The sequence below is a fragment of the Amphibalanus amphitrite genome, unplaced genomic scaffold (assembly GCF_019059575.1).
Source record: "Amphibalanus amphitrite isolate SeventyFive unplaced genomic scaffold, NRLGWU_Aamphi_draft 001214F_arrow, whole genome shotgun sequence".
Taxonomy (NCBI): domain Eukaryota; kingdom Metazoa; phylum Arthropoda; class Thecostraca; order Balanomorpha; family Balanidae; genus Amphibalanus; species Amphibalanus amphitrite.
The window spans coordinates 185-23,190 of record NW_024882708.1 but is presented as its reverse complement, the minus strand read 5'-3'; the positions used below and the strand labels follow the sequence as shown (position 1 = coordinate 23,190).

Sequence of the window (23,006 nt, the reverse complement as noted above, 5' to 3'; positions counted from 1 at the left end):
TTTTACAATCATATATCTTGATGTAGCCAAATACTTTGATCGCATACCACACAAAGGGCTGCTTTTTAAATGTGAACATTTTTTTGGAGTTACAGGGAAGGCCCTTGAATGGCTAGGATCGTACCTTACGGACAGGAAGCAAAGTGTCGCTGTCGGAAACGAAATTTCAGCGCCGCAGAAAATTACAGCGGGCTGCCCACAAGGGTCCGTGTTGGGGCCTTTGCTTGCCTTAATGTATCTGAACGACATTGAGGCAGTCACCACCAGTCCTACGCTTTTATTTGCGGATGACACCGCAATTTTCCTAGCACACAGACACAGCTCGCAAGAAGCAAAGGTGCAGCTCCAAACAGATCTAGACGCAATTGTACAATTCGGTAGAACGTGGGGGATTACCTTTAACGCGCAAAAGACCGTGCAGCAGACGTTTTCTAATAAATTACCAAGTCAGCCTCCTAAACTGTTATTTGACGGGGAACCTGTATCAATACAGGAAAGCCATAAGCACCTGGGAGTTATTTTTTCAACAGATTTACGCTTCCATAAGCATATCAATGATGTAATTTGTAAAATTAATAAGTCACTTGGTCCACTCTATGCCGTAGCTGACTATCTTCCGCGAAACACTCTGAACTTGATTTACAAAATTTATTTGCGACCTATATTCGATTATTGCGATGTGGTGTATGACTCGAATATTACTGTGACTGACGCTATGCGACTAGAGCGAGTGCAGCTCAAAATCGCCAGACTTGTGACATGTGCTCATAGAAGGTCGCCGACGAACGACCTGCTGCGCGACGTTGGGTGGGAAACGTTGAAAACAAGACGTACAGTACACAAACTCTCAGAATTCTACAAGATTAACAGTGAACACATCGCCACGCCACAATTTCTCAATCACATCGCACTCTCCACACGCAACCAGGACACACGAAGAGTGTTGCGAAACGCAGACAACATCACAACACATCACTGCCGCCTGTCATCATTCCGGAATTCCTTTTTCCCTGACTCCATATCCAAATGGAATTCGCTCAGTGCTGAGACACAAAATCAGCCTAACCTTAAGTCCTTTGGGAAGGCAGTCACCAAACACTACGGTGTTCAAAAACCTCCTCATTACTATTTTCTTGGTACCAAATTGGGTAACAAGTTAAATACAAGGCTGAGACTAAAAACATCCGAACTCAATGCTCACCTCTTCAGGATTGGACTGACACAGTCTCCTCAGTGCAGATGTGGCTATAAAAATGAGGGGTCAAGGCATTTTATCTTGTTTTGCCAAATATTCGCCACCTCCAGAATTAAACTTATTCAAAACGTAGTCACAGTGTTTCCTGAGTTTATAAATATGACCGATTCTACGAAAGTAGACGTACTTTTAACAGGCTCATTTCTAACGGAAAGCCAACAGGCAGCTGTCGCTGCCTCCTTCCAGTCTTTCTTAATAGAAACAGGGCGACTCTAATCAGCGATTGCTCGGTTTTGGCGGGGCGGCATCTCGCGGGCTCCCTGGCGGCGGCCGCTGGAACTGCGCTTTTTGGTCGGGTAGGGTCGTGCGGGGCGGCGCTGTTGTCGGCGGTGGCTTGGTTCGGCTGACCGGGAGAGGTGCCTAGACATAGCCCAGACAATTGGGCTGTGCACCAATCCCAGGACGTTCGTCATGCCTATATATGTTGCACATATGTGAAATACAGATGAGATGAGATGAGATGAGACATCGAGCGCCACTGACGTCACAGCTGCCCGAGAGCGTGCGATACGGGCCGCGTAACGTCGCCTCCCCAAACCACTATCTGGCGGTCGTAAAAGGTTTCTGATCCGCTCAATCGCCAAGTCAACAACGCGAGGTGGCACCGGCATCAGAACATGGCGCAATAGTGCACATCACGGCGCTACTGGCCGGATCATCGATCAGTTCCCGGTGGTCCGATCGCACTCGAAAGTGCAGCCTGAGGTGGCCCGGAGCCGGAGGATCAATTAGGCCGATAGCGGCCCGGAAGGCAAACGATAGCGGTCCCCCGCCCAGTCGCACTGATAGCACACTGACGTACGCCGCGCGGAATACACGAGGACGACGGAATGTCGAGGCCCCGGGACATTGGTCACACAGATATAGACACTTCTAACTCCAACTTGAGTGTTTGCAGTTGAGGCAATCTAAAAAGCAAACCCTTCATCCGAATGGATATGTAATTGAGAATTAAGTCATCAGTCGAATGTCAGTATAAAATGAAATGATGAAATAAAATGAAGAAATTGTGCCACGAAACAGGAACAGTGCCAGCCTGCCCCGAACAGTCAGGCTGGCGAAGGGCCAGGGCGTGTGTGACAGCTCGCGACTAGGCGGCAAGACCACAAGATACAGCTCCACCAAGGGAGGAGAGGTCACCGCACCTCCTGCCCACGTGATGTTACGTTCATGTGACGCAACGGACCACTGTGCGCTGCTGCTAACCGTGGACAGGGTCACAGTACTGAGTACGGCCGGTGTGATCACGGAGATGGCGAGGCGAGAAAAAGACCGATAGTTTAAAATAAATCCACAAGCATCGAGAGCTGATTTCGCCCTGTGTTCGATAGAAATTCAAGCAACGCTTGCCTGAATGGGAAGTCAGATACTACAAGAAATTATGTGCGAAACGTCCCGTTTGTCACATTCATCCTGCCGGGTACCGATCGGTGACGACAGGAAGCCAGATGCAGATTATCGTCAAAAAAAGCAAAAAAAAAAAACATCACGGTAAAGGATGAGCTTTAGGGAAACACCAAACATGGCTCTAAGGAGAAAACACGGCGGACTACCCTGATTCGCTGTCAATGCGACACATCTTGACCTGCTGCCAGCTGGACCGGCGGCGGGGGCGGGGGCGGGGGCGGCCGATCGACGCACGCCGCACTCTGCCGCGATCAATACGACCGCCGTCGCCGGGACTGGCACCGCCCCCGCCCCCGCCGACCGACGATGGAACCGGCCGCCCACGCCCGAGCCCGACCCAGCCCAGCGGCCCGCTGGAAAAAACACGACGAGAACGTACATCGGCCAGGATTTAAAACATTTCATTAGGAAAGACTTCTTTTTAAATGCGTCCGTGTCAATTACTTTCTCGTTCGTCAATCCGTGAACTGAATCACTCTTATGTTTCACTAAGTTTTACACGTAACAGCGAACCTCGGTCGGCAATGCTTCTTCATACAAAATTCCGCTAGTGAAATGCTTCAGTTACAAAAAGTAAAATGTATGTGCAGTTAAATGTGAAAAGTGAAATTCGGTGGTAGGTATTGGCTAGCCAATACGGTGGGAGGTGTAAGCATGGTAAAGGGCGGTATGCAGAGGGGGGGGGGGGAGAACATAACCCGGGGCCGCCGGGACCTACCTCTATGTCGGCAGACATCTTCTCCTGAATCCAGGCCTTGGCACCGGCAAAGTCGGTGCCGACCTTGATCAGGCCGAGCTTGCCTCGACGCTTGATCATCTGGTCCGGCTTGGCCACCAGTTTCTGAAGACACAAACACACATTGTTGACAGCTTGGCAATTGAAAACAGACAACAATGAAATAAAGAACAGGAACAGTCGTTTTTTGTGTTTCTGTTATTTGTGAGGCCAGAAAGCAGCAAATGAACAACTTTCCTGTAGAGAAATTCAGTACCAATGTGTTGTAATTAATACACAATAGCACTTTTATTATATTATACAAAACAATAGGTACAAGGGTGAAGAAGTTGAGATGAAATGTAGTGTTTTTCTACTTGCAAATCAAACAATTGATTTTCATATTGAAAAGCCAAAGCAAGAAGTTGGAAATAAAAAGCCATCCCAATCCCAAACATACCTCTGTAGCAAGCCATGGGTTTTGTTTCAGCAGAACTTCCCAGTCAGTATCTGGTCCAACAGCAGCAAACCTGCATGGCTGAACTGCGGCAACACCAGCAAGATGACGGTTTAAAATGTCCTTTCCAGTAGCTTCACGGATTCCTTTGGCAGACATACTTAATCTGGAAACATAATTTGTCACATAAGATTTCACATGTCATGTACCATTGCAACACCATGATATTTAAAAACAGCATTATTTTTTAACTTAACTTTAACTTTTACTTGTTGCTTATGCCTGCTAGGTAGTGAGAAAAAATGATTTAGATGTTAACACCGTACGGTGGCTTCAATTCATATAAATCATCTGCTTTCTAACATTTGGATATTGGCTCAGAATACTGAGCGACCATACTAACAAAGCTAAGCTTGTTGTCCCAAGCACGGCCCTGGCGAAAAAAAAAAAAAACGATTAATTATCGCCGCTCAACCCAAGATTCTTGGCTCAATCAACCATGACCAGCGCAAGCGATGCGATGGGCGAGGCGATACGCCGCTTCAGGTAAGATATAAAGCACCCACAGTTAGAGCCGAAACGAGGGAAACATCTCACCTTCAAATGGAAACGAGAAGAATCAGTACAATGAATTGCCGGCACCAAAATCTGGCACCGCCTCTCACGCGACCCACCCGGCAACTCCTCGACGACTGACGGCGCTCGCAGGCCGCCCAGTTGTAAACTTTGATTACAACGCGCAAGGATATGTCTCACACCCGCCATGATCGCTTTCTTTATAAGTGTTAATTTACTGCAAACATGTATATTTGCACAAATAACAAATAATGTTGTTATTCGTCGAAAATTTATGTTAGGTACTCACATGATGATGGGCAATTTTTATGTGTTTTCAATTATGTTTCAGGAATCATTCAGCGTGAGCTGATTTTATAATTAATAATAAAATTCAGATGGTCCTCGAATTAAATCAAAAGCTTTCAAGTGACAGTCACAAACATGCTTTACCACTGGGAAACGCGTTTTTTTTATCATATCATATCATCTGAGTCCAGAAGTGGTTCAGAATAATTAATAAAGCGGTTGAAAATTAGCGCTTGGCTTCATAGAGAGCAATTCTATAGTTATGAATACCCAGTAAACATGACGACGTCGGCCCAACGTCGGTTCAACCTCGGCCCGACATCGGTTGGACGTCGGATATGCCCGCATGTTCCGACGTCCAGCCGAAGTCCAGCCGACGTCGAGCCGACGTCGGGCCGAGATCGTTTGCCGAGGTTGACGAGATCGTTCGTCGTTGGACCGACGGGGCCGACGTCGGCATGTTTATTGGGACAACGCGGCAAAAATATCAACCGGCGGCGGGATTCGATCCCCCCAGTCGCCGACGTCGGTATGTTTACTGGGACAACACGCCAAAAGCATCAGCCGGCGATGGGATTCGAACCCGTGTCATTCGAACGTGAGGTTAATGCGCTAACCACTACACCACGCAGCCAACTAACGAATTTGGTTTGTTTTGTTGGGTTATGCCCTTTCGGTCTGACAAGACCATTTCAGAGCCGGAAGGAGCATAGGATGGAGACATTGGTCTTCTTGGCGAACACCCTGGGTCCAGTTCATGTAGAGTCCCTGGTCCCATTGCTGTTACGTGGCACTTATTGGAAAGGGCTACCCCACAATGGATTCATATAGCCACTCTTACACACCTGCACCAACGTTTCCCAAAGTGTCCCTTTGATAAGTGGCACTTTGGCAAAGTGACACTTGCCGACTGGCCTTTCTATATGAACTGGGCCCGGCCCTGATGAGTTGCCGGGGCTGAGCCTGACCAAAGGATAGGCCGAGCAGTCCCCAAGCACTCACCGCACCCGGCTACGGGCGAGCTCGGCTTACGGGCAATCCCAAATGGATAAAGTTTCCCGTCCAGTCCGGATCAGGGGGTTGCGGCGTGGAGGAAGATTTGAGTTTCCTGAGGATATTTTGGATACAGAGGCTCTTTATGAAACATGAAACATGTATTTTATATTATTTAAACGGTCAAAACAGCGGCCGATGTCGGTACGACGTCGCCCCAACGTCGGCCCGACGTCGGCTGGACCTCAGCAATTGATCTCGGTCCGACGTCGGCCCGACGTCGGCTGGACCTCGGCTGGACGTCGGAACATGCGGGCATATCCGACATCCAGCCGACGTCGTGCCGAGGTTGGACCGACGTCGGGCCGACGTCGGCATGCCGATGCCGAGTTGCCGACGTCACCCCGACGTCGGCCGAGGCATGTTTACTGGGTATATACCGAGAATTTCATGGATACAATGATGAATTAGAAGGCATCTTCAGCTCAACGTGTGTTACATAATTTGTATGCATTACGCAATAAGCAATAACATTCATTCGGAACAAAATGAACAAAGATTATCTTCATATGCTTGGAAAATTTACTTTTGTATTTTTCTAGTACAAATTTGTTAGCAACGGCATCAAAACCATTTTCTTTCGAAAAATTGAAACGAATCTTACATGAAAAATATTGCAACGCTGGCCAGCGGCGCATAGCATCTTTTCTGCAGCACATTGCAATAAATATCTTGCATTGGGATGTTCATTCTTATTTGTCAGCTTTACAGCTTACTCAGCTGACTCGCTTCCGAAACCTTACGAAAATGTGACGAAAATGTCGTGTTGTTGAGCTTTAGTCGTCGCAATTATACTTTTAAAACTTTTTTTTAGTTAAATTTGTACTGCAATTTCGTAAACTCAGTGTGAGGTAAAAAGACTGAGCATATTTTCAATTTTGATAAAATGACTGTAAGAATTATCCCCGAATAAATGCCGAAAATTGAAGCGATCAGCTGACAAATCTCGTTGGGCGGGTCAAATGCTTTTCCATTGGACGACTATGCAACTTGCACGTGTAATGTGTTGCACAAAATTGACTCACTGCGGCATTTACCATCAACACGTAGTAAGGAAACAGCGGAAATAGCCATTTTGATTTCAATTTTCAGGCACGTCTTTTGTTCGAGAATTGGCTCCGGTGATGGCATATGACATTTTAATCCACTATAAGTTGCATATATCTTTGAGGTTCAGGCAGAGTCTTCCTGGTTTGATGCTGTTATTGTTCTTAGCAAGGCACTCACTTCAACTTCATTCAGTGTTATTTAAGGGCCCTTGTCTTTATGGGAATCCAAATGATCATTTCGACCTAACATGCTTGTTCATTGAGTAATAGCTCCACTGTCTTGCGGTTGACTTTTTCATTGCTTTTTAGATCATTGAATTTGTTTGAAGCAACTAATCATGGCTGATGAAGAACCGAAGGCTGCTGGTCACAGCCCAGCTGGTAAGCTAAATTGTCATTTTACTAACCAACCATAAGGTGTTCTTCAGTTAGATTGAAGGCATGTTTGTATAAAATCATTGAACTTTCATAAGGTGTCTGAAGAAATTTTGTTGAGATCTAAATTCCAAATGGATGATTCCAAAGAAAAAATCACATCTGGATGATTTTTTTTTGAACTTTTGACAAATAAGTGCAGCAGCATGTATGATCCAATGGGATCTGGATAAAGATTTTTATTCAGTCATCGGATTGAAGCATATGCATGAGAACTACACCTCTGGCATTTGCTTTGCAGTTTGCATCAAAGATGTTTTGAAGCAAGTGTATCAGTTACTATGAATGATGAAGGTTGTGTTGTCAAGTTCATTGGTATGGGATGCATTATTGCTGTTTGTTTTTGGTATTCTCATGTTGGTACTGAACAAAATAAAATGTCATCACTGCTTTATCTACTTAAGATTTTTTTCATGTCATCTCTGTGAAACTGGAGATAAAATCTTAACCCATATTGGACCTGTGACTGTTGTTTTACAGTGAAAGTTGGAGGTGCCCGCGTGGTACAGAAGAAGCCTCACAGGGACAGTGAGGGTGAGAGCAAGGAGCCTGCTGCTGTGGACTCGACACAGGCAGTGGGGATGTTTTCACAGAGGTAAAGTTGTATGGTAGTCCTACAGTGTGTGTTTTGTGTGCTCATATATAGTTTAATCTGAAACTTCCTACACCATTGGCTTCCACTCCTGACCACTGAGATACTGACTCCCTGGTCCTGCTCTGGTAGCCCGCCGAAGCTGACGGTGACCTCCGGGCAGCCGGTGCCGGACGGCAACAGCCGGGAGTTCCCCACTGAAGCCGTCAAACACATCCACGAGAAGCCCAAGCCGACGCACATCCAGCCGCGGCCGTCACAGCAGGGCCACTTTATCCACCAGCCCACCAAGCAGTGAGCGGCCGATCTTGCCCTTTGAGCTCCGGCCGGCCGGTCACCGGCCGCCGGGCGCGACACGACCCTTCGCCGAAACGCGGCCCGAAGCATGGCTTTGCTCTCTTGGTTTCAGAGGTGTTCTCAACGTGTGGGCTGCCTGTGAGCTTTATTCTCCGAATGTGAGGACCGGTGAATATGGAATGGTATAATAAGTAGTGGTTAGTGGGTATAAAGAGTGCGGCGATTATTCTTTGGATATTTTTTTATTGTGGTGTTGGCTCTACTTCCAACTTGTGTCTTTGGGTATTGTCTTTTGTGTTTGGGATTGCAGAACTGCTAAACTTTGAAGCTCACAAGGGCAGACTCGGATTTCACTTGAAAGCTCCTGAACACCATTTCGAAGTTGTTCATCTATCGCTTTACCCACAGGGTTTGTCATTGGATATCCACTGCCTCTCATAATAGTTTATAAAATAGCAATAGTTGAGTTGGACGGTTCATGATATGTTGCGGTGTATTCATTCCGGAGAACTAAGATCTGTCCATGTCTACACGGGTCAGAGTCTGAGAACAGCCATACGGCGCTCCGAGCGTCCCCCATCTCCTGGTGCCGCCCTCTCCCCGCTGCCGGCCACGTTGACTGTTTGTCTCCGGCCGAAGGGAGCGCCATGGGCGGGGGCCCAATTCTTCGGGTCGTCAGACGGCCTTTGGGAACCAATTGTCTCTGCGCATGGCGAGGGGTCGCGGGCCCGCGGGGCGGGGCCTGGTCCCGCCCCTGCGAGGCGGTTTGTGTCAATAAAGACGGTAAAATTCCTACGGTGTTTGTGAGTGTGGTCTGGCGGCTGGCGCAGACTGCTGTGACGGTTGCTGCGGCGCGGTGGGGTCGTGGTCCGGCCGTGTGACGCTCGCTCGGAGTGCCCGGCCGCGGACGGCCCACCCGCGCCTCCGGTATCGATCGCCGGGCCGACGGCAGAGGCGGCGGCGGCGACCACGCGGCCCACCGACCTTGGCACGCCGGGCAGGCAACGACCCCCACGCGCACCCGACGCTGGGGAGGGGAAACGATTGCAACACTACGGCAACTCCCGGCGCCGGCCAGCCTCGGTAGTTCGGTACGAGGGCGAGTCGCTGAGGATGATTCTAGTCCCGGCGCTCTCGGCGTACCGGACTGCCCGTGACAGATGCCGGGGCTGGCTAGACCGGTTTTTGTGTAGCGTGGATCTCGTGGTCGGTAAACAAAGCGGAACTGCAGCTGGTTACCGTGGGGAGCAGGGCCGGCAGTGTGGCCTTGGCAGTTGAACAAGCAACCGATTATTTCGAGAATGTTGGGGAATAGATAGTGAATAACCTATGACGGAAATAACAGCGAAATTATGTCCGTCACAACGAGGGCGTCTATTTCAGTTGGGGGCGGTGTTCGGAGGTTGCATATTTGTTTTGTAAGCTGTATTTTAGGACGCTTGTGTGGAGCGTTGCTATCCACAGGCCACAGGGACGTTACGGTTAGAGCGTGACTCTAGTCGTAGCCAAGTCGTAGCTAGCTATAATTTATGCGTTTATCGTTTGCTGAGGAAGGTGTTTGGGTGTAGGTTAGGGCTAGGGTGCAAGCGAAAGGTCTCCTGCAGTAACATCTCAGCCTGTGCTTGATTACAGTAGGGGAGAGTGGGGCACATTCGTGCAAAAAATGGATAAACCCATATATCTGTTCTTTGGTTAGTGCAATGGCAAAATTGTTGATTGTAGTATGGAAACGAACTATTGCAGATAGTTTTCCTCTTTAAAAGTTATCCTATAAAATTATTGCTTCCATTAGAAAAAAATGACTTTTATTAACTCTGAACATTTGCACGAAACTGCCCCACCTATGGGGCACATTCGTTCAAGAGATGGGGCACTTCCGTTCACCCGGCAAAATTCGAGAAATTACCGGGCATTACCAGAAATTTACCAAAGGAAATTGGCAGGGGGTCATTTCACTTGATTCCTTTCGACAAGAATGCATTGCACAACAAATGTAGAAAGAATGGGCTGGCCAACAAGAATGTGCCAACTGCCGGCCTCCGTGACCTCGCCAAGTTCGCGTGAATTGCTCGTCACGACGTCGCAAGCAGTCGAGACTGAGTCAGGCGAGCGTCATTAGAGAAACCTACTACAGATAAAGTCAATAAATCGCAAAAACTAGCAAAAATATGCACGAATGTGCCCCCAGGCAGTGCGTACACGAACCTGCCCCACAACGTTATTAGTAATATATTTCAAAATTTCTTTTTGAAAAAATGACACTTTTTCAACAAACAAGTTTGCAGCAGTTCCGTGAATAGAGTGGGCTTCTTCACCCCCAATTTTGAAAAGCTGAACCACATTTCCGAGTCAGGATCACGAAAATGGATGATATGAGAAAAGTTTGGAAAGCTCACGAATATTACAAATTTGCGTTTTTATCAAGCATGACAGCAGGTACAGTGTTGTCTTCTACGGTGAACGAAGGACGGCAATGATAGACATATTTCCATAATTTACCTTGAGCTCGTGCAGTCACTCGTGTTCCCATAAACTGCTGAAAACGAATGTGCCCCATGCACGAATGTGCCCCACTCTCCCCTACGTCCGAATGCAGAATCCAAGGCCATCTATAGGCAGAATCGCTAGGTGCTTTTGTTGTATTTATTATAATAATATTGTCGGCAGCTCCAAGGCCCTAAATGGCAGCTCATTGTTTCAAAAGTAAAGTTGCCGCTCTAAAGCAACCAACCAAAGGGGCTCTTATTTCGAAGACAAATACATAAACCTCAATTCTGGCGCGCGTGCTACAGAAATTGGCGAAAATGTTTGGCGAACTTTGTGTGGATTTGGGAGCGAATTGTAGAAATAATTGGAAATATTTTTAGTTGTTACTCTCATTTCAAGAGGAGCTATCCAGCTTTTTTGTCCTGAGGTTGAAATCTGTACGTATTTCAAACAATTATCTGGGATTACATTTCTCATGGTGAGCGAGCTGTAAGCTTTCTGTCAAAGGAAATATAGATATCGACCTGCTTTTACCATTTTCATTTTCGTTTACCGATGTCTGTGTTGAACATTAGAAGATTCAAGATAACATTTTACAATAAATCATGACCCTCTTGATATTTGTGAAACAGGTGCCTTTATTTCCTGGTTGCTTTGAGGCAGGGGCAAGGACTTTTACTTGATAACAACAAAAGTGAAGCATTGCGGATCTCCACTTGCGCAGCTTTTGCCTGCCGCAGGCCCCACTCTTGCATGTCACACTTGTGTACTGTCACTGTAGTTCATATTCTGCATTGGCTCTACTCAACCTTGTCCTGTGCCTGCCACTGTCACTTTGCTGGCCTCTAACCACTGACACCTCTACAGCCAGTCAGTGGGTCAGCACACATGATATACTTATACTGTGCAGGCACAAGCTGGCACATCTCACCCTTCATAAAAGATAGCGAGCTATGAAACAGTATAAAATAGACAGGTGTGAAAATACAGCATTGTATTTACAAGTTCAAGTTCCTAAATTTTCAATGTAGACGACGGTTCAGCTTGGTGTAGCAACTCGGTCTCGACCCACCAATTAGTCCACCCAGCCCATTGGTACCTACCTATATATTTCAGCATTGTTTTTTGTAGACAAGGTGGCTGGGCATAAGGAGGTGGAATAAACCTGCCCATTTGCAGCCCTGCAGCACCCTTGCTGTTCTGCGACCCCAGTTGTCTGCTTTGTAACTTCCTGAAGTGACTCACTTGGCTTCCACCGACCCACTCCTTTGGCATGGGAAAATATGGGAAACGTGACCCAGTCCATTACTCTTGTCTGCCCATTTCTTCCGACTGCAGGCAACTGGCTGTGTGACCATCTACGGGACAGGAAAAATGTGCTAGTGATGCTGGTGCACTCGCCAGATGGTATCGATTCCAGACCCTGGACAGTGGCGACTGCAATTCACCTAGCTTCGCCCTCCCAGTTTCACATCAACTATGCATCCGAGAACACCACCTCCCCGCTTGTAATCAGGGATGCCCCCAACATGTGCCGCGGGTCAGCCCTAGCCAGCTCAGCTACAGGCTTCTGACCGTGACAGTTAACCCTCTATCTGCCTTTCGGCTTCAATGTCAGTTTTGTTAGCTACCCGCCAAATATCCCGTAGAAAGTTTGGAGACTCGGAGAGCTCGGTAGACGAGTGTGCAGCGTGCGCCCCATCAGGAGCTGTGTCGGTGCCAGACCGTTGACTCGACTGCAGGGCAGTCCTGTAAGCCATCAGTGCCAGAATATGCCGGTCATGTAGCTCCTGGCACCGTTTCATCTGCTGCCGCTGCTTGCTCAGCTGCTCCATAGCCTCCATCCCCCTGAGGGCAGTAATTAGGATCAGATCAGTAACTTGGTAACATAACCCGTAAGCAGTGGATAATTCTCGGAAGTCTTTTGTGACAAACCGTCTTCCTCCCTGTGAAGTGTCTAGAGGAGAGTGGGGAAAGATGCCCAGGGTTTTACTTTGTCATATATTATTCGAAAATGACGATCGGAAAGCCAAAACTTGGAGTTTCAACGGAAGCCGACATCATTTTTCTCCAAAAATATCACACTTTTGTGCCTGAAATATGATAACTTTTTTTGCTATTAAGCATTTTCCTGAAGAAGTGAAAGGGGGCATCTTACCCCACAGGGTGGGAAAGACGCCCCCTGGCGTTGGGTAAGATGCCCCCTGCACTATAAGTGACATTAATAGGCACGTGAATCGCCTGAACGAATCAGTAGTCCCTTCGAGCCTGCAGTAGACACCAAACGTCAACGTAAGGGCCCTCAAAAGTAGTCGTAAGGGGTTTCAGAGGTCATCGTTAGGGCCATCATAGTCCAGCGTGGCCAAACAAGCCTCCGTGGTGGCGTTCGAAGACCACTGTGGGGCCCTTATAGGTCTTCATGATGCTTGAGGGCCCTCGAGCCCATCGTGGGGACCTCAGATGCCAGCGCGGCCCGTGGAGGCAACGTGGGAGCCCTCAAAGGATGTCGTGAGGGGCCCTGGAGGCAATAATGGGGCCTACAGAGGCCGTCGTGAGGGCTCTCAGAGTCAGATGCCGCCCAAAAAGTCGCCAAGTGGGCCGAGAGACCGGCATGGGGAGCACCGGACCGTACCGGACTCTCAATAGTCCCAGATCGGCTTTTGTCTCTCATCACAAGTATGTAATAAATTATTTGACGGGCTGCTTGAAGGACAGCCTACGGATTTAGGGGGGCGTCTTTCCCCATCAGGACAGGGGGCATCTTACCCCAAGGTACCGAAGTAACATTAAATCAGCACAATTTGTTAGCCATAAAACTACACCCTGAAACAAACTGTTTGGGACACAGTACACGCATGTTAATGTATCACGACTATAGCAAGGGACGCAAAAATATCTACCTTCTTTGATATTTACAATGTTTTGACACCAAAATATTTTTTGAAAGCAGCAAATAAAAAACATGCGATTACCAACCAGCCGTTGCCCAACTGAGTTTCGCAAATTTTTGTGCAGTTAACAAGGCAGGCTTCCGCTTTACGCTAAGAACATTAATTTCTAGGTTCGATTCTTTGTTTCCCCGCTAGAGGGGGTGGGGCGTCTTTCCCACCCTGGGCATCTTACCCCACTCTCCCCTATTATCAGCGATGCCATTTTTGACAAACAGAAATATCATTTTTTTATACCGATACCGCAGCTGATGATGTTTCCGTGGTACCGGAACATTGTTCTTGTAAGCATGACGTGCTGACACCTGATCGATGCTGTGTGCAGTTTTGAATTAACCAACGGGTGATCGGCTTATGGCCAACCAGTGCTGTAAGTTCAGGTGGCCGAATAGATCAGCCACTAGCCAGCTATACATCACATTTTTCACCCCCACGTTAGACCCAACATTTTTTTTTCAATCATAGCGTAAATTTTTTATAACACACAACCATAGGGACAGGATGCATCGGAAAGAAGGCTGGAGCTATGTATGTCTAGAGCGTGAGGCCAAGCCGCCTTTGTTTCTTTCTACATTTTTCTTGCTTTTAATATATATTTTCTTTATCATATGTGCCGTTTCTTCAAGCTTTGAGAACCAACTAATGTGACAATGTCTGCCTTTTTCAGCCACGATGCCGACAGCGCTGACGGAGTGTCTTTCCATCGAGATGGCGGCGTCGGAGCCCTGGGCCCCGGACGCCGTCCTCTATACACCCTACATCACAGAACAGGTAGGTGTGTGGGGCTTAGGGAATCAGTTACCACCCTACATCACAGAACAGGTAGGTGTGTGGGGCGCAATGAATCAGTTACCACACCATCATCACAGAACTGATGTGTGAGCCACGTGCTACGCTTTGGCCGGACCAATGGCTACCAAATGCAGGCTGTACTCATAAATATGACAAGGGTTTGTTCTCAACATGGCACATAATAAACATGAACATAATAAACATGGCATAAATGTTATCTGCTGTTATTGTTTAATGTAACTGTCCAATTTCAGTGCTATGGAAGTGACGTAAAACGCTAACATATTTTCTTTCCTTCCTCCTGTGGGCTACACATCACAAATACATATAGTTGTACTTTTTCATTAAACGTTGAACATGTTACTAAACCTCTCTTTACCGACACAGAAATACTTCCACCCAGCGCCCTGTACATAATATCTTGATCTGAGCACATACTTCTCGTTCTGATCTCTACCCAACTGCGAAATGCGATATGACCACTACCCGTTCGGTCTGAACTCTAGCCTCGTTGTCTTACCCCTCGGTCTGACCACAACCCACGGCTGCCCCCCCCCCCGTCTGACCATTACCCCACGCGGGTGTGCCGACAGATCCTTTTGGCCGATAGCGCCCAGTGTGTGGCCGTCCAGGCGTTCCTGCGCATGTGTAACCTCGAGTACACGGTCGAGCAGCGGGCCAACGCCGAGAACATGTCTCCCTCCGGCCGCGTGCCGCTGCTCAGGTGCGTGAAGCGGGACTGTGAATGTTGCTCCGTTCGGTGAACTTTCCGGGGTTTCGGGGGATAGGCTGTTGTCCTTAGGGCGTGTGTCCAGTTTGGTGATCTGTATTTCTTCACCGTTATTTCGCGAGGCAGAAGCTGATTTTACCTAAGCCAATGCGAATCCTCGACATAGCTCCCTTGGCCAGACCTAGCGAGTGCACGTCCTGCGCCAAGGGGCCTAGCTGTATTCGATTGGACAAGAGACATAGTGTAATCCGCTTTGGACTACGGGACCTGTTCCGGCCCCTTGCAATGCGTCAGGCGCAGGCCTGTTTTGTAAGTGCGTCTGAATGAACATTAGATTATTTTCTCTAAAATCGACTATCTCTTTTCCTAGGTATTGACATGTTTGGCATGTTGACAGGTGCGGCAAATTCGTCATCTCCGAGTTCGACCCGATCGTGGCGTTTGTCACCAAGAAGGGCGTCGTGCTGAATAGCTTGGACAGCAAGCAGCAGGCGGACATGCAGGCATTCATATCGCTCGTGCACAACATCCTCGGTGGGTGCTACCGGCGGACGGAGGCGGTAACCACGTGCTTGTCGGCGGGTTTGAGTTCTTCCTCTATTTTTCTAAACGTCGCCGATGTTTCCGCGCGTTTCGTGGATAATCTATGATCTCATTTCCAATAAAACGTCTACTCGGTAGCATCGTAAATATATCTGTGAAATACGATGCCATGTTGTGCTACGTAGTGCAAGATGTTAAAAAAGTTGGAACACTTCGTGATTCTTCCCACAAATTATGTCATTTTCGTGAAACGCTTCCGGTTTGTGGCCAAGTAGGTATTCTAGCGAGTACCACCCATATATTATGCAATGAATTCAGCTCCAAAAATATCCCAAAAAATCATCGCTACGGTAGGTGTGCGACCTCTATTAACCGTGCCCACCCGTGTCTGCAGGTAACGCCGAGCTCTACCTGTCCTGGCTGGACGGTGAGACGTTCGAGACGGTCACGGCGCCCCGCTACGGCTCGTTCCAGCCGTGGCCGCTGGGCGGCGTTCTCACCTGGCTCCGCCGACGCAAGATGGCAGCACGGCTGCAGGCGCTCCAGTGGGCTGACAAATCGCTGGATGCCGTATACGCGGAGGTGAGGGGGAAGAGAAAAGTGCAAGGCAAAGCAGAGGGAGGGATATAGGGATTTGTAAGCTCTTTGAATTCTGAGCTGCTCCATTGCGAGCTTCTGCTAGTTATTGCGGTGAGTTGACGGTAAAGCTGGTCAATGGCCATTGGATCAGCTATTACCCAAGTTCATGAGCTTTCGAGACAATGTGTGGATTCTCTGACGAGTCGCGGGGAGTGGCATTATGGACTGTCAATTTTTTATGAATGTGCTTTTCGATAAGCGTGTTTTGGTCTTTTATCCTGCGTGATACTCGTAGATAGCGAACTTCGACAGTTAATCAGCAGTTTAGATCGGCTTATCAGTTGCATTGCCACACACTTGCAGCTGCAGCATTTGAACGCATCGGTTTTGACCCATGTGCCTGCGCTCATCAACTCGTCTCCCTCAGCATCAGTCCAGCTCATCCCGCCTCACGGCCTCGGCTTCTTCAGCCCTTCGCCCACTCACCCTCCACTGATTCATTCCTCTTACTGACACTAACGCTCCTTGAAGTCCTGTCCTGTCCTTCTTAACCGATTCCCCACCTCCCTCGTTAACCCCTTCTTATCGCCTCTTCATTCCCCGCTAACATTCCTCTCTTCTCTCCATCAGGTGGACACGTGCTGCCGCGCGCTCTCGGAGCGTCTCGGTCGGGAGACGTACTTTTTCGGCAGCCAGCCGACCCCGCTGGACGCCCTGGTGTACGGCCACCTGTACACCATCATCACTACACCGCTGCAGGACACCCGGCTGGCCAGCATAGTCAACGGCTACAGCAACCTGGTGCGGCTCACCAACCACGTGGACGCAGAGTACTTCAAGGGAATCGAGATCATCGGCTAGGGCGATAGAGCCGCGACGGAAGGCGTCGCTCGACCGTCGGCAGAGTAGAGAGAGAGCGAGGGAGAGACTGGAGAGAGTGTGAGAGGGTTATGAAGCGGACTTTTGAGGTGAATGGAGGACGTGGGTAGTGATCGCTTGCTGAGATATTCTTGTAGAAATGCAATGGCTTTGTGATACGTCAGTGCTGCTTGAAGTGTCGTCAGGTCACCCGTTGCGAATTGGAGTTCGTCTTGGGTTAGGCGGTGTCTGAGACTGCCAGGGCCGCTGGCTGGCGATGTATATTGTTGTGTGTCTTGTTGTTATACCTGGGACTCGCGATGAGTCTGTGACTTTGAAGCCATCGTTGAGATCGTGCATATTCGTTGACTACGGAATACACGGATCTTAACGAAAGGAGTCGTGACATTTGTATTGGTGGTGATAGGAATGCGATTGCTGAACATAGAGTTCCTGTGTCCTATAATACGGCCCATGTTTTCACTTCACCGCCACCAAAACCACCATTTTGTTCCTTTGTATTCTCACTGAATGCTATGTAACGAACCTCAGCGAAGGCGTAATCGGCGCTTTGTCACGAGATTCGATATTTTGACTTTTTGCTTTTTTCTAGCGCATCTGAGACATTTTATTTTTGACGCATAAAACACTGTGACGTATTTTCTGTTTTCATATCGAGAAAAGTACTCTATTTTCTGCATGATGTACTGTAATGTATGTTTCCCACACTATATTTTGTTAGAAATCCAGTAACCGTCAATATTCACCTGTAATCTCCACCTTGCCGCCAGCCGAATCACTACCTCTCTCTATCTCGCCACAGGAGATGTCGCCTCTCCTCTAGTACCGCCTCCACTCCCGGGCGCCGCACACCATGTCTGTGCGCCCGCTGGAGGACGTTTGGGAGGTGCGTGGCCTGCCGGTGGTCGGTGACCCCTCTGACCCGGGTCAGGTCACCGCCTCCGGTCCGCGGGCCGTCTCCTCGTCGGACCTCAGAGCCGCTGCCGACGACGGCGGCGGCGTGGTCGGACGGGTGGCCATCATCCGAAAACAGAGGTCAGTGGTGTCGGAGCGAGCGGGAACGGATGATTCAGTGAGTACTGATTATTGTGGGCCGTAAAGGCGTGCTTTTTTATTTCATGTATAAAATGCTATCTAGAGCTCCGCCTCTGTTTATAGGACGTTTGTCGTATTTTCAAATCTGTCGAGGACGTGCCCTATCGAGGACCTCACTGGATGCGTCAGGTTTATGCTGTAGCCAGAAGGGGATCCGATCAAGTGAGATTTTTTTACGGAGCCAGAAGTCCAGTCCAACTCGTCCACAAATCATCGACATGCTTGATGGGCTTGTTGGCAAAGTTTTATATATGCCCAACCCACCTGATCTTTCCCCGGCCTGGCCAGTGTAACCAACCACCCAACCCGACCTCCCCATTCCCCCTCCTGTGACCCCTCCACTCCGTGACCTTCCCCTCCCCTCCTCCCCCGACCAGGTTCGTACGTCTAGAACAGGAGCGTCGTCGTGAGATGCGCCTGGTCGAGTCGCGCATCGAACAGGTGGCAGTGGAGGAGGCGCGGCGGATGACCAAACTGCTGGGGTACGGCGAGGACGATCTGGTCCGCTGGAAACGCCGGATCGAGCCGCAGCACTTCAACACGGTACGATACGGACACGGTACAACACAGCAAGGGGATAGATATATCGAGGGCATGCAGGGATATATCGAGGGACAGCGACAGCTGGGTACGATTTGGTATTTACAACACCGGTTGATATCGGACTGAGCAGGATCTGTGCAGCCGATGACTTGCAAGTTTTCCAATAGTGAATCTATCCGTGCAAGGAGCCGCGAGGGGCAGCTCTTATTTCCCCTCTGCTCATGAACTTCGGACCGCGGTCGTTCATTTCTGATGTTTGTGATCTGTTAATTCTTTATTTGATTCTCAGTAGGTATATACTTTGACTTCGAAATACTCGAAGTCGAAGCACATATCGAGAATCAAATATCAAATTAGACCTGATTACGAACCGTTTCATTGCTGGTTCTTCAATAAATTTGTGCCTGATCTAACTCACTGTTCGACCTGATTATCGCTGATGTAATTGTAAATGAGTTCCCAGAAGTCGTTTCTTGATGCTCCCGATTACCGTATCTTTGTGCCGTTGCTGGGCCGGCGGCTAGTCAAAGAACACCGATCTGTGATATGATCTGTCCATCTCTAACGAACCGGTCCGATCTCTTTCGGCAGTACTCGGCGGCAGACTTCACCACCCTGATGGAAGACCTGCACGCTATCTACCGGGCAAGGCAGGAGATCATAGCTGACTGCTTCAGCCGACAGATGTCGCTAGAGGCGGAGCGCACGGCGCGCCTCCGGGACGTGTTCAAAAAGTACCATCCGCTCCTGACCAGGGCGTTTCACAAGATGCCTGCCGAGGTGAGAAAATACGGGCTCAGCCCGGCGACTCACTAGGGTGCCTGCCCAGACCAATGTCTCCCCCTATATCCTATTATCCTCCCGGCTCTGAAATGGTCTCATTGGACCGAAAGGGCCTAACCCAACAAAACAAAAAAAAGTGAGAAAATGTAGAAACGCATCTACTCGTAGTGGGTTCCAATCGCACCGAACAATAGTTGGGACAAAGTCGGGTAAAATAAAACAGCTTGCGTGCCATGTATCAAAACGTGAGCCAGCCCGCTTTTCTCGCAGAAGTCACTCTTACCTGCCATTCAGTCTCACCTCACGGCGACGTGAACGATCCTCTCCTCTCCTCAGGTAGAGGAGCAGCTGGAGCTGGAGGCGGTGGCGCTCAACGAGATGATCCTCAGTAACCTGCGCCAGTACGCCGAGCTCCGCTTCAACCGGCTCACTGCTGAGGTGGAGGCTAAGCAGAAGCTCAAGAACCTGTGGAAGGTGCGCCGGGACGCCTGGCGGACGCTCAATATACTGCAGGTGAGTGGTAAGGTGTCTATGGAGCTTCCAGGGCGCTCTCAGTCAGTGTGCCCGCTGCCCAGGGTGCTCGTAATGCGGGCGTGAGAGCCCCGAGAGGCTGGCGCACACATATAACGAGCAAGGCGATTGACCATGCTTTAGGTACTTCCTGCCAATTGATTTTCATTTATACGGTCATTACAATTTGTGCCATTGCTAGAACTTTGAAATCTTCACCAAACCTTCACATTCCGAAACCGAACATTTAATTACAATGTCCATGTTATTATCCCGAACTCCTAGCCCCCCTCATCTCCTGCGTTCCGGGCAGGCGGAGAAGCGTCTCTCCGAGTACCTGCGGGCGGCCGCCGTGGAGAGTCACGTGGAGGCGTCTCTGGCAGAGCTGGAGACGTGCATGGACACCGTGTGGCAACACTACCGGGAGCACGTGACCGGACTGCCAGACCTGTTCCTCAAACACGTCACCGACGAGTCGGTGGATGAGTGGCAGGTTCGTAGGAGAATGACAAATGGGCGAGTGGCAAAAGATAAGTCGGGGGTGTATAAGCCGGTAGATGGACGAATAAAATGTCGATTAAACGTTACCGACGAATCATAGATAGGTCCGTGAAGGAATAGCACGTCGGTAGCATATCACCAGCGAGTGGTAGGTCGGATAACTAATTGCCAATGAGACGGTAGACGAATGACAATAGCAGGCCAGTTGCATATAAGTTAGCGTTTCAAAGGTCAGTAGCAGGCATGCTGACGAATGACAGGCCGGTGTCAATCTACCAACGAGCCGGGTCATCTCCGAGTCGGAAGGATCAGATAACTACATGCCATTTCAGCCGCCATTACCACCTGGGTCTGTGTGTGCGACAGGACCAGGCGTACGAGATCCTGAACTCTATGAGCACCATGGTGACGGCGCACTGCAAGTCGTACCGGCGACTGTACCTCGACCTGGAGAACGCCTGGTACGAGCAGCTCGACAAGGTCGGAGACGACCTGGTGCACAGGTCAGTCGGGCGGAGCGGAGATGACCTCAGGTCAGTTGGCTCAGAAGTCAGATGATCTGAGATCAGTCTGCTGGGTAAGGTCGAGTAGGAGACCTCAGGTCACTCGGCTGGGTAAGGTCGGATGGAAGATCTCAGGTCAGTTGGCTGGGTAAGGTCGGATAAGAGATGACCTCAGGCCATTCGGTTGGATAAGGTCGTAGACGACCTCAGGTTAGTCGGGTGGATAAGGTCGGATGCAACCTCAGGCTAGTGGGCTGAGACGACCTCAAGTAAGTGGGCTGGGAAGGTCGAAGACGACCTTAGGTCAGTCGGCCGGATAAAGTCGGACAGGGGACGACCTCAGGTCAGTGGGCTGGTAACTGTGAGGATAGGTCGAGGGATTATCTCAGGTCAGTTGTATTATGTGGTTGGAAATGTGCGTGGGTGACTGATCAGTGAGTTGTCTGGTTGGGACAAGTCACGACCACGGCATCAGGTCCGTCAGCTATCACCAACGGGGATAGAGGAGAGCAAGATTACTTTACTACTCAGAGGAGAGAACTTGGATAGGGAGGAGGACCTATTTTTGCCTTCTCTTTATCCCTCTTTTTCCCCTTCCTTTTCCGTTTAAATCAAACACTTTGTTACTGTTATCGGGATTTTCTGGTTTATTGCACATGATAAACACTTCACGTTTGCATGGACATGAGACAGAACAGTTGCGAAGATGGTAACCGCCCAGTGATTCCTCAAGACCTCTTGGATAAGCGTAAGCAATATCAGTCAAGTGGGACATATCCACAGCCAACGTATGACTTCATGATGACAGATAACAGAAGTTTCGGACGGAAGTGGCCCTAAGGAGGCACGTGATGAGATGAGACAGGGGACCGCTGTTGGACGGGAGCAGCTCGGCGAACTTCGACTAGCAGACGGCTGGCACCCGTCAGACGGCCAGCTCAGCCGGTGTGGGTGTAGCTGTAGACGTAGCCCTGGCCGTCCTGGGACAGCGCCACATTGCCGGTGTGGAAGTTCTTACGCACGGTGCTCTCCGTGGTGGTGGTGGTGGCGGGGATCGCCTGTCGTGCCGGGTTGTAGTTGATCTCGAACGCCGAGGTGACGGGCTGGCGCACCTGCTGGCGCACCGGCTGGCGCACCGGCTGACGGACCGGCTGACGCACCTGTGTGGGCGCCGGCACCGGGGACGGCTCGTAATACTGCTCCGGGCCGCTGGGCAGGTCCGGAGTGGCGTCCACGTGCGTGCTGCTGATCACCTTGAAGCCACCAGCGCCGGCCGTGTACTCGACGCGGTACAGCTGACCGTCGTCGCCGATGAACTCGTACGAGCCGCGGCGCTCGCCGTCGTCGCTGGTGGTCTCCTTGAAGAGCACGCCGTCCTCCTGGGCGTAGGCCACGTCTGAGCTGCCGTCCAGCCGCACCTGGCGGGTCTCGGCCAGGATGGCGGCCGTGGCCGGGTCGCCCGAGAAGAGGCCGCGCTGCTGGGGCGCCGCGGCGCACGCCACAGCCAGGCTGCACACTACCAGAAGTCTGTACATCCTGACGGCGGCTGTAGGAGGACGGGTGTCGAGTGATGCCGACGGCCGGCGCGCGCCGTCTTATGTAGCGGGGCCCGCGCGCCCGGCGGCGGCGGCGGCGGCCTTCGGACGGGTCCGCGGGCCGCCGGGCCGGTCTCACGTGCCGCCACCGGTCGCCGGTGACGGAGGAACCAGAGCAGACGGACGGACCGTGACGGGATGACGCCGGCTGGCGGCCAGCCGCACCGGCCGAGCAGCGGCTGCCTTCATGACGTAGGACTTGGTGCGGCCGCCTCTTGAAAACATCGACCATCGAATGTTTGCACCGATGAATTCGGCTGTAGGTCTCTCGCTCCAGCACGCTTTTTCATTGCTGTCATGGAATGCATGTCAGCCACTTAGTGGCGCCTATTAAAACGGCATGCTGTCTTATTATCCTACATAACGACGTGTTCGTGCGGCTAGATTTCGCTTT

At 50.0% G+C, this 23,006-nt stretch overlaps 5 protein-coding genes across 10 annotated transcripts in view; 3 read left to right on the top strand and 2 right to left on the bottom strand.

Moving 5' to 3' along the window:
* Positions 1–4,545, bottom strand: part of LOC122371188 (ATP-citrate synthase-like) — a 30,503-nt gene extending 25,958 nt beyond the window's left edge. The window contains exons 1-3 of the mRNA XM_043347333.1: positions 4,432–4,545; positions 3,838–4,000; positions 3,381–3,503 (exon numbers count right to left, since the gene is read on the bottom strand). Coding sequence (XP_043203268.1) covers positions 3,381–3,503; positions 3,838–3,993 — 279 coding nt within the window. The 5' untranslated portion in view covers positions 3,994–4,000; positions 4,432–4,545. The remainder of the gene's footprint in view (positions 1–3,380; positions 3,504–3,837; positions 4,001–4,431) is intronic.
* A 1,947-nt stretch (positions 4,546–6,492) lies between these two features.
* Positions 6,493–8,917, top strand: LOC122371187 (death-associated protein 1-like). 5 transcript variants are annotated; one of them, XM_043347332.1, is made up of 4 exons: positions 6,493–6,800; positions 7,110–7,181; positions 7,716–7,830; positions 7,960–8,917. In XM_043347332.1, exons 2-4 carry the CDS (start codon positions 7,139–7,141, stop codon positions 8,123–8,125), a joined length of 324 nt encoding a protein of 107 aa, XP_043203267.1. In that variant the 5' UTR covers positions 6,493–6,800; positions 7,110–7,138; the 3' UTR covers positions 8,126–8,917. The 5 variants fall into 5 exon arrangements, with proteins under 5 accessions (XP_043203267.1, XP_043203266.1, XP_043203264.1 ...); XM_043347331.1 differs by having other exon boundaries at positions 6,510–6,602; XM_043347329.1 differs by having other exon boundaries at positions 6,715–6,872.
* Positions 8,918–10,859: 1,942 nt separating this feature from the next.
* On the top strand, positions 10,860–17,460 carry LOC122371200 (metaxin-2-like). 2 transcript variants are annotated; one of them, XM_043347349.1, is made up of 6 exons: positions 10,860–11,048; positions 14,227–14,330; positions 14,945–15,075; positions 15,479–15,615; positions 16,019–16,206; positions 16,834–17,460. In XM_043347349.1, the coding sequence occupies exons 2-6, from the start codon at positions 14,232–14,234 to the stop codon at positions 17,062–17,064; spliced, it is 786 nt and encodes a 261-aa protein (XP_043203284.1). In that variant the 5' UTR covers positions 10,860–11,048; positions 14,227–14,231; the 3' UTR covers positions 17,065–17,460. The 2 variants fall into 2 exon arrangements, with proteins under 2 accessions (XP_043203284.1, XP_043203285.1); XM_043347350.1 differs by having other exon boundaries at positions 10,884–11,089.
* Positions 17,461–17,920: 460 nt separating this feature from the next.
* On the top strand, positions 17,921–21,072 carry LOC122371196. The gene is made up of 6 exons (XM_043347345.1): positions 17,921–18,117; positions 18,555–18,720; positions 19,312–19,500; positions 19,840–20,016; positions 20,327–20,506; positions 20,881–21,072. Exons 1-6 carry the CDS (start codon positions 17,936–17,938, stop codon positions 21,070–21,072), a joined length of 1,086 nt encoding a protein of 361 aa, XP_043203280.1. The 5' UTR covers positions 17,921–17,935.
* Positions 21,073–21,955: 883 nt separating this feature from the next.
* Positions 21,956–22,552, bottom strand: LOC122371192. The gene has a single exon (XM_043347336.1). It carries the CDS (start codon positions 22,550–22,552, stop codon positions 21,956–21,958), a length of 597 nt encoding a protein of 198 aa, XP_043203271.1.
* Between the last annotated feature and the right edge of the window lie 454 nt (positions 22,553–23,006).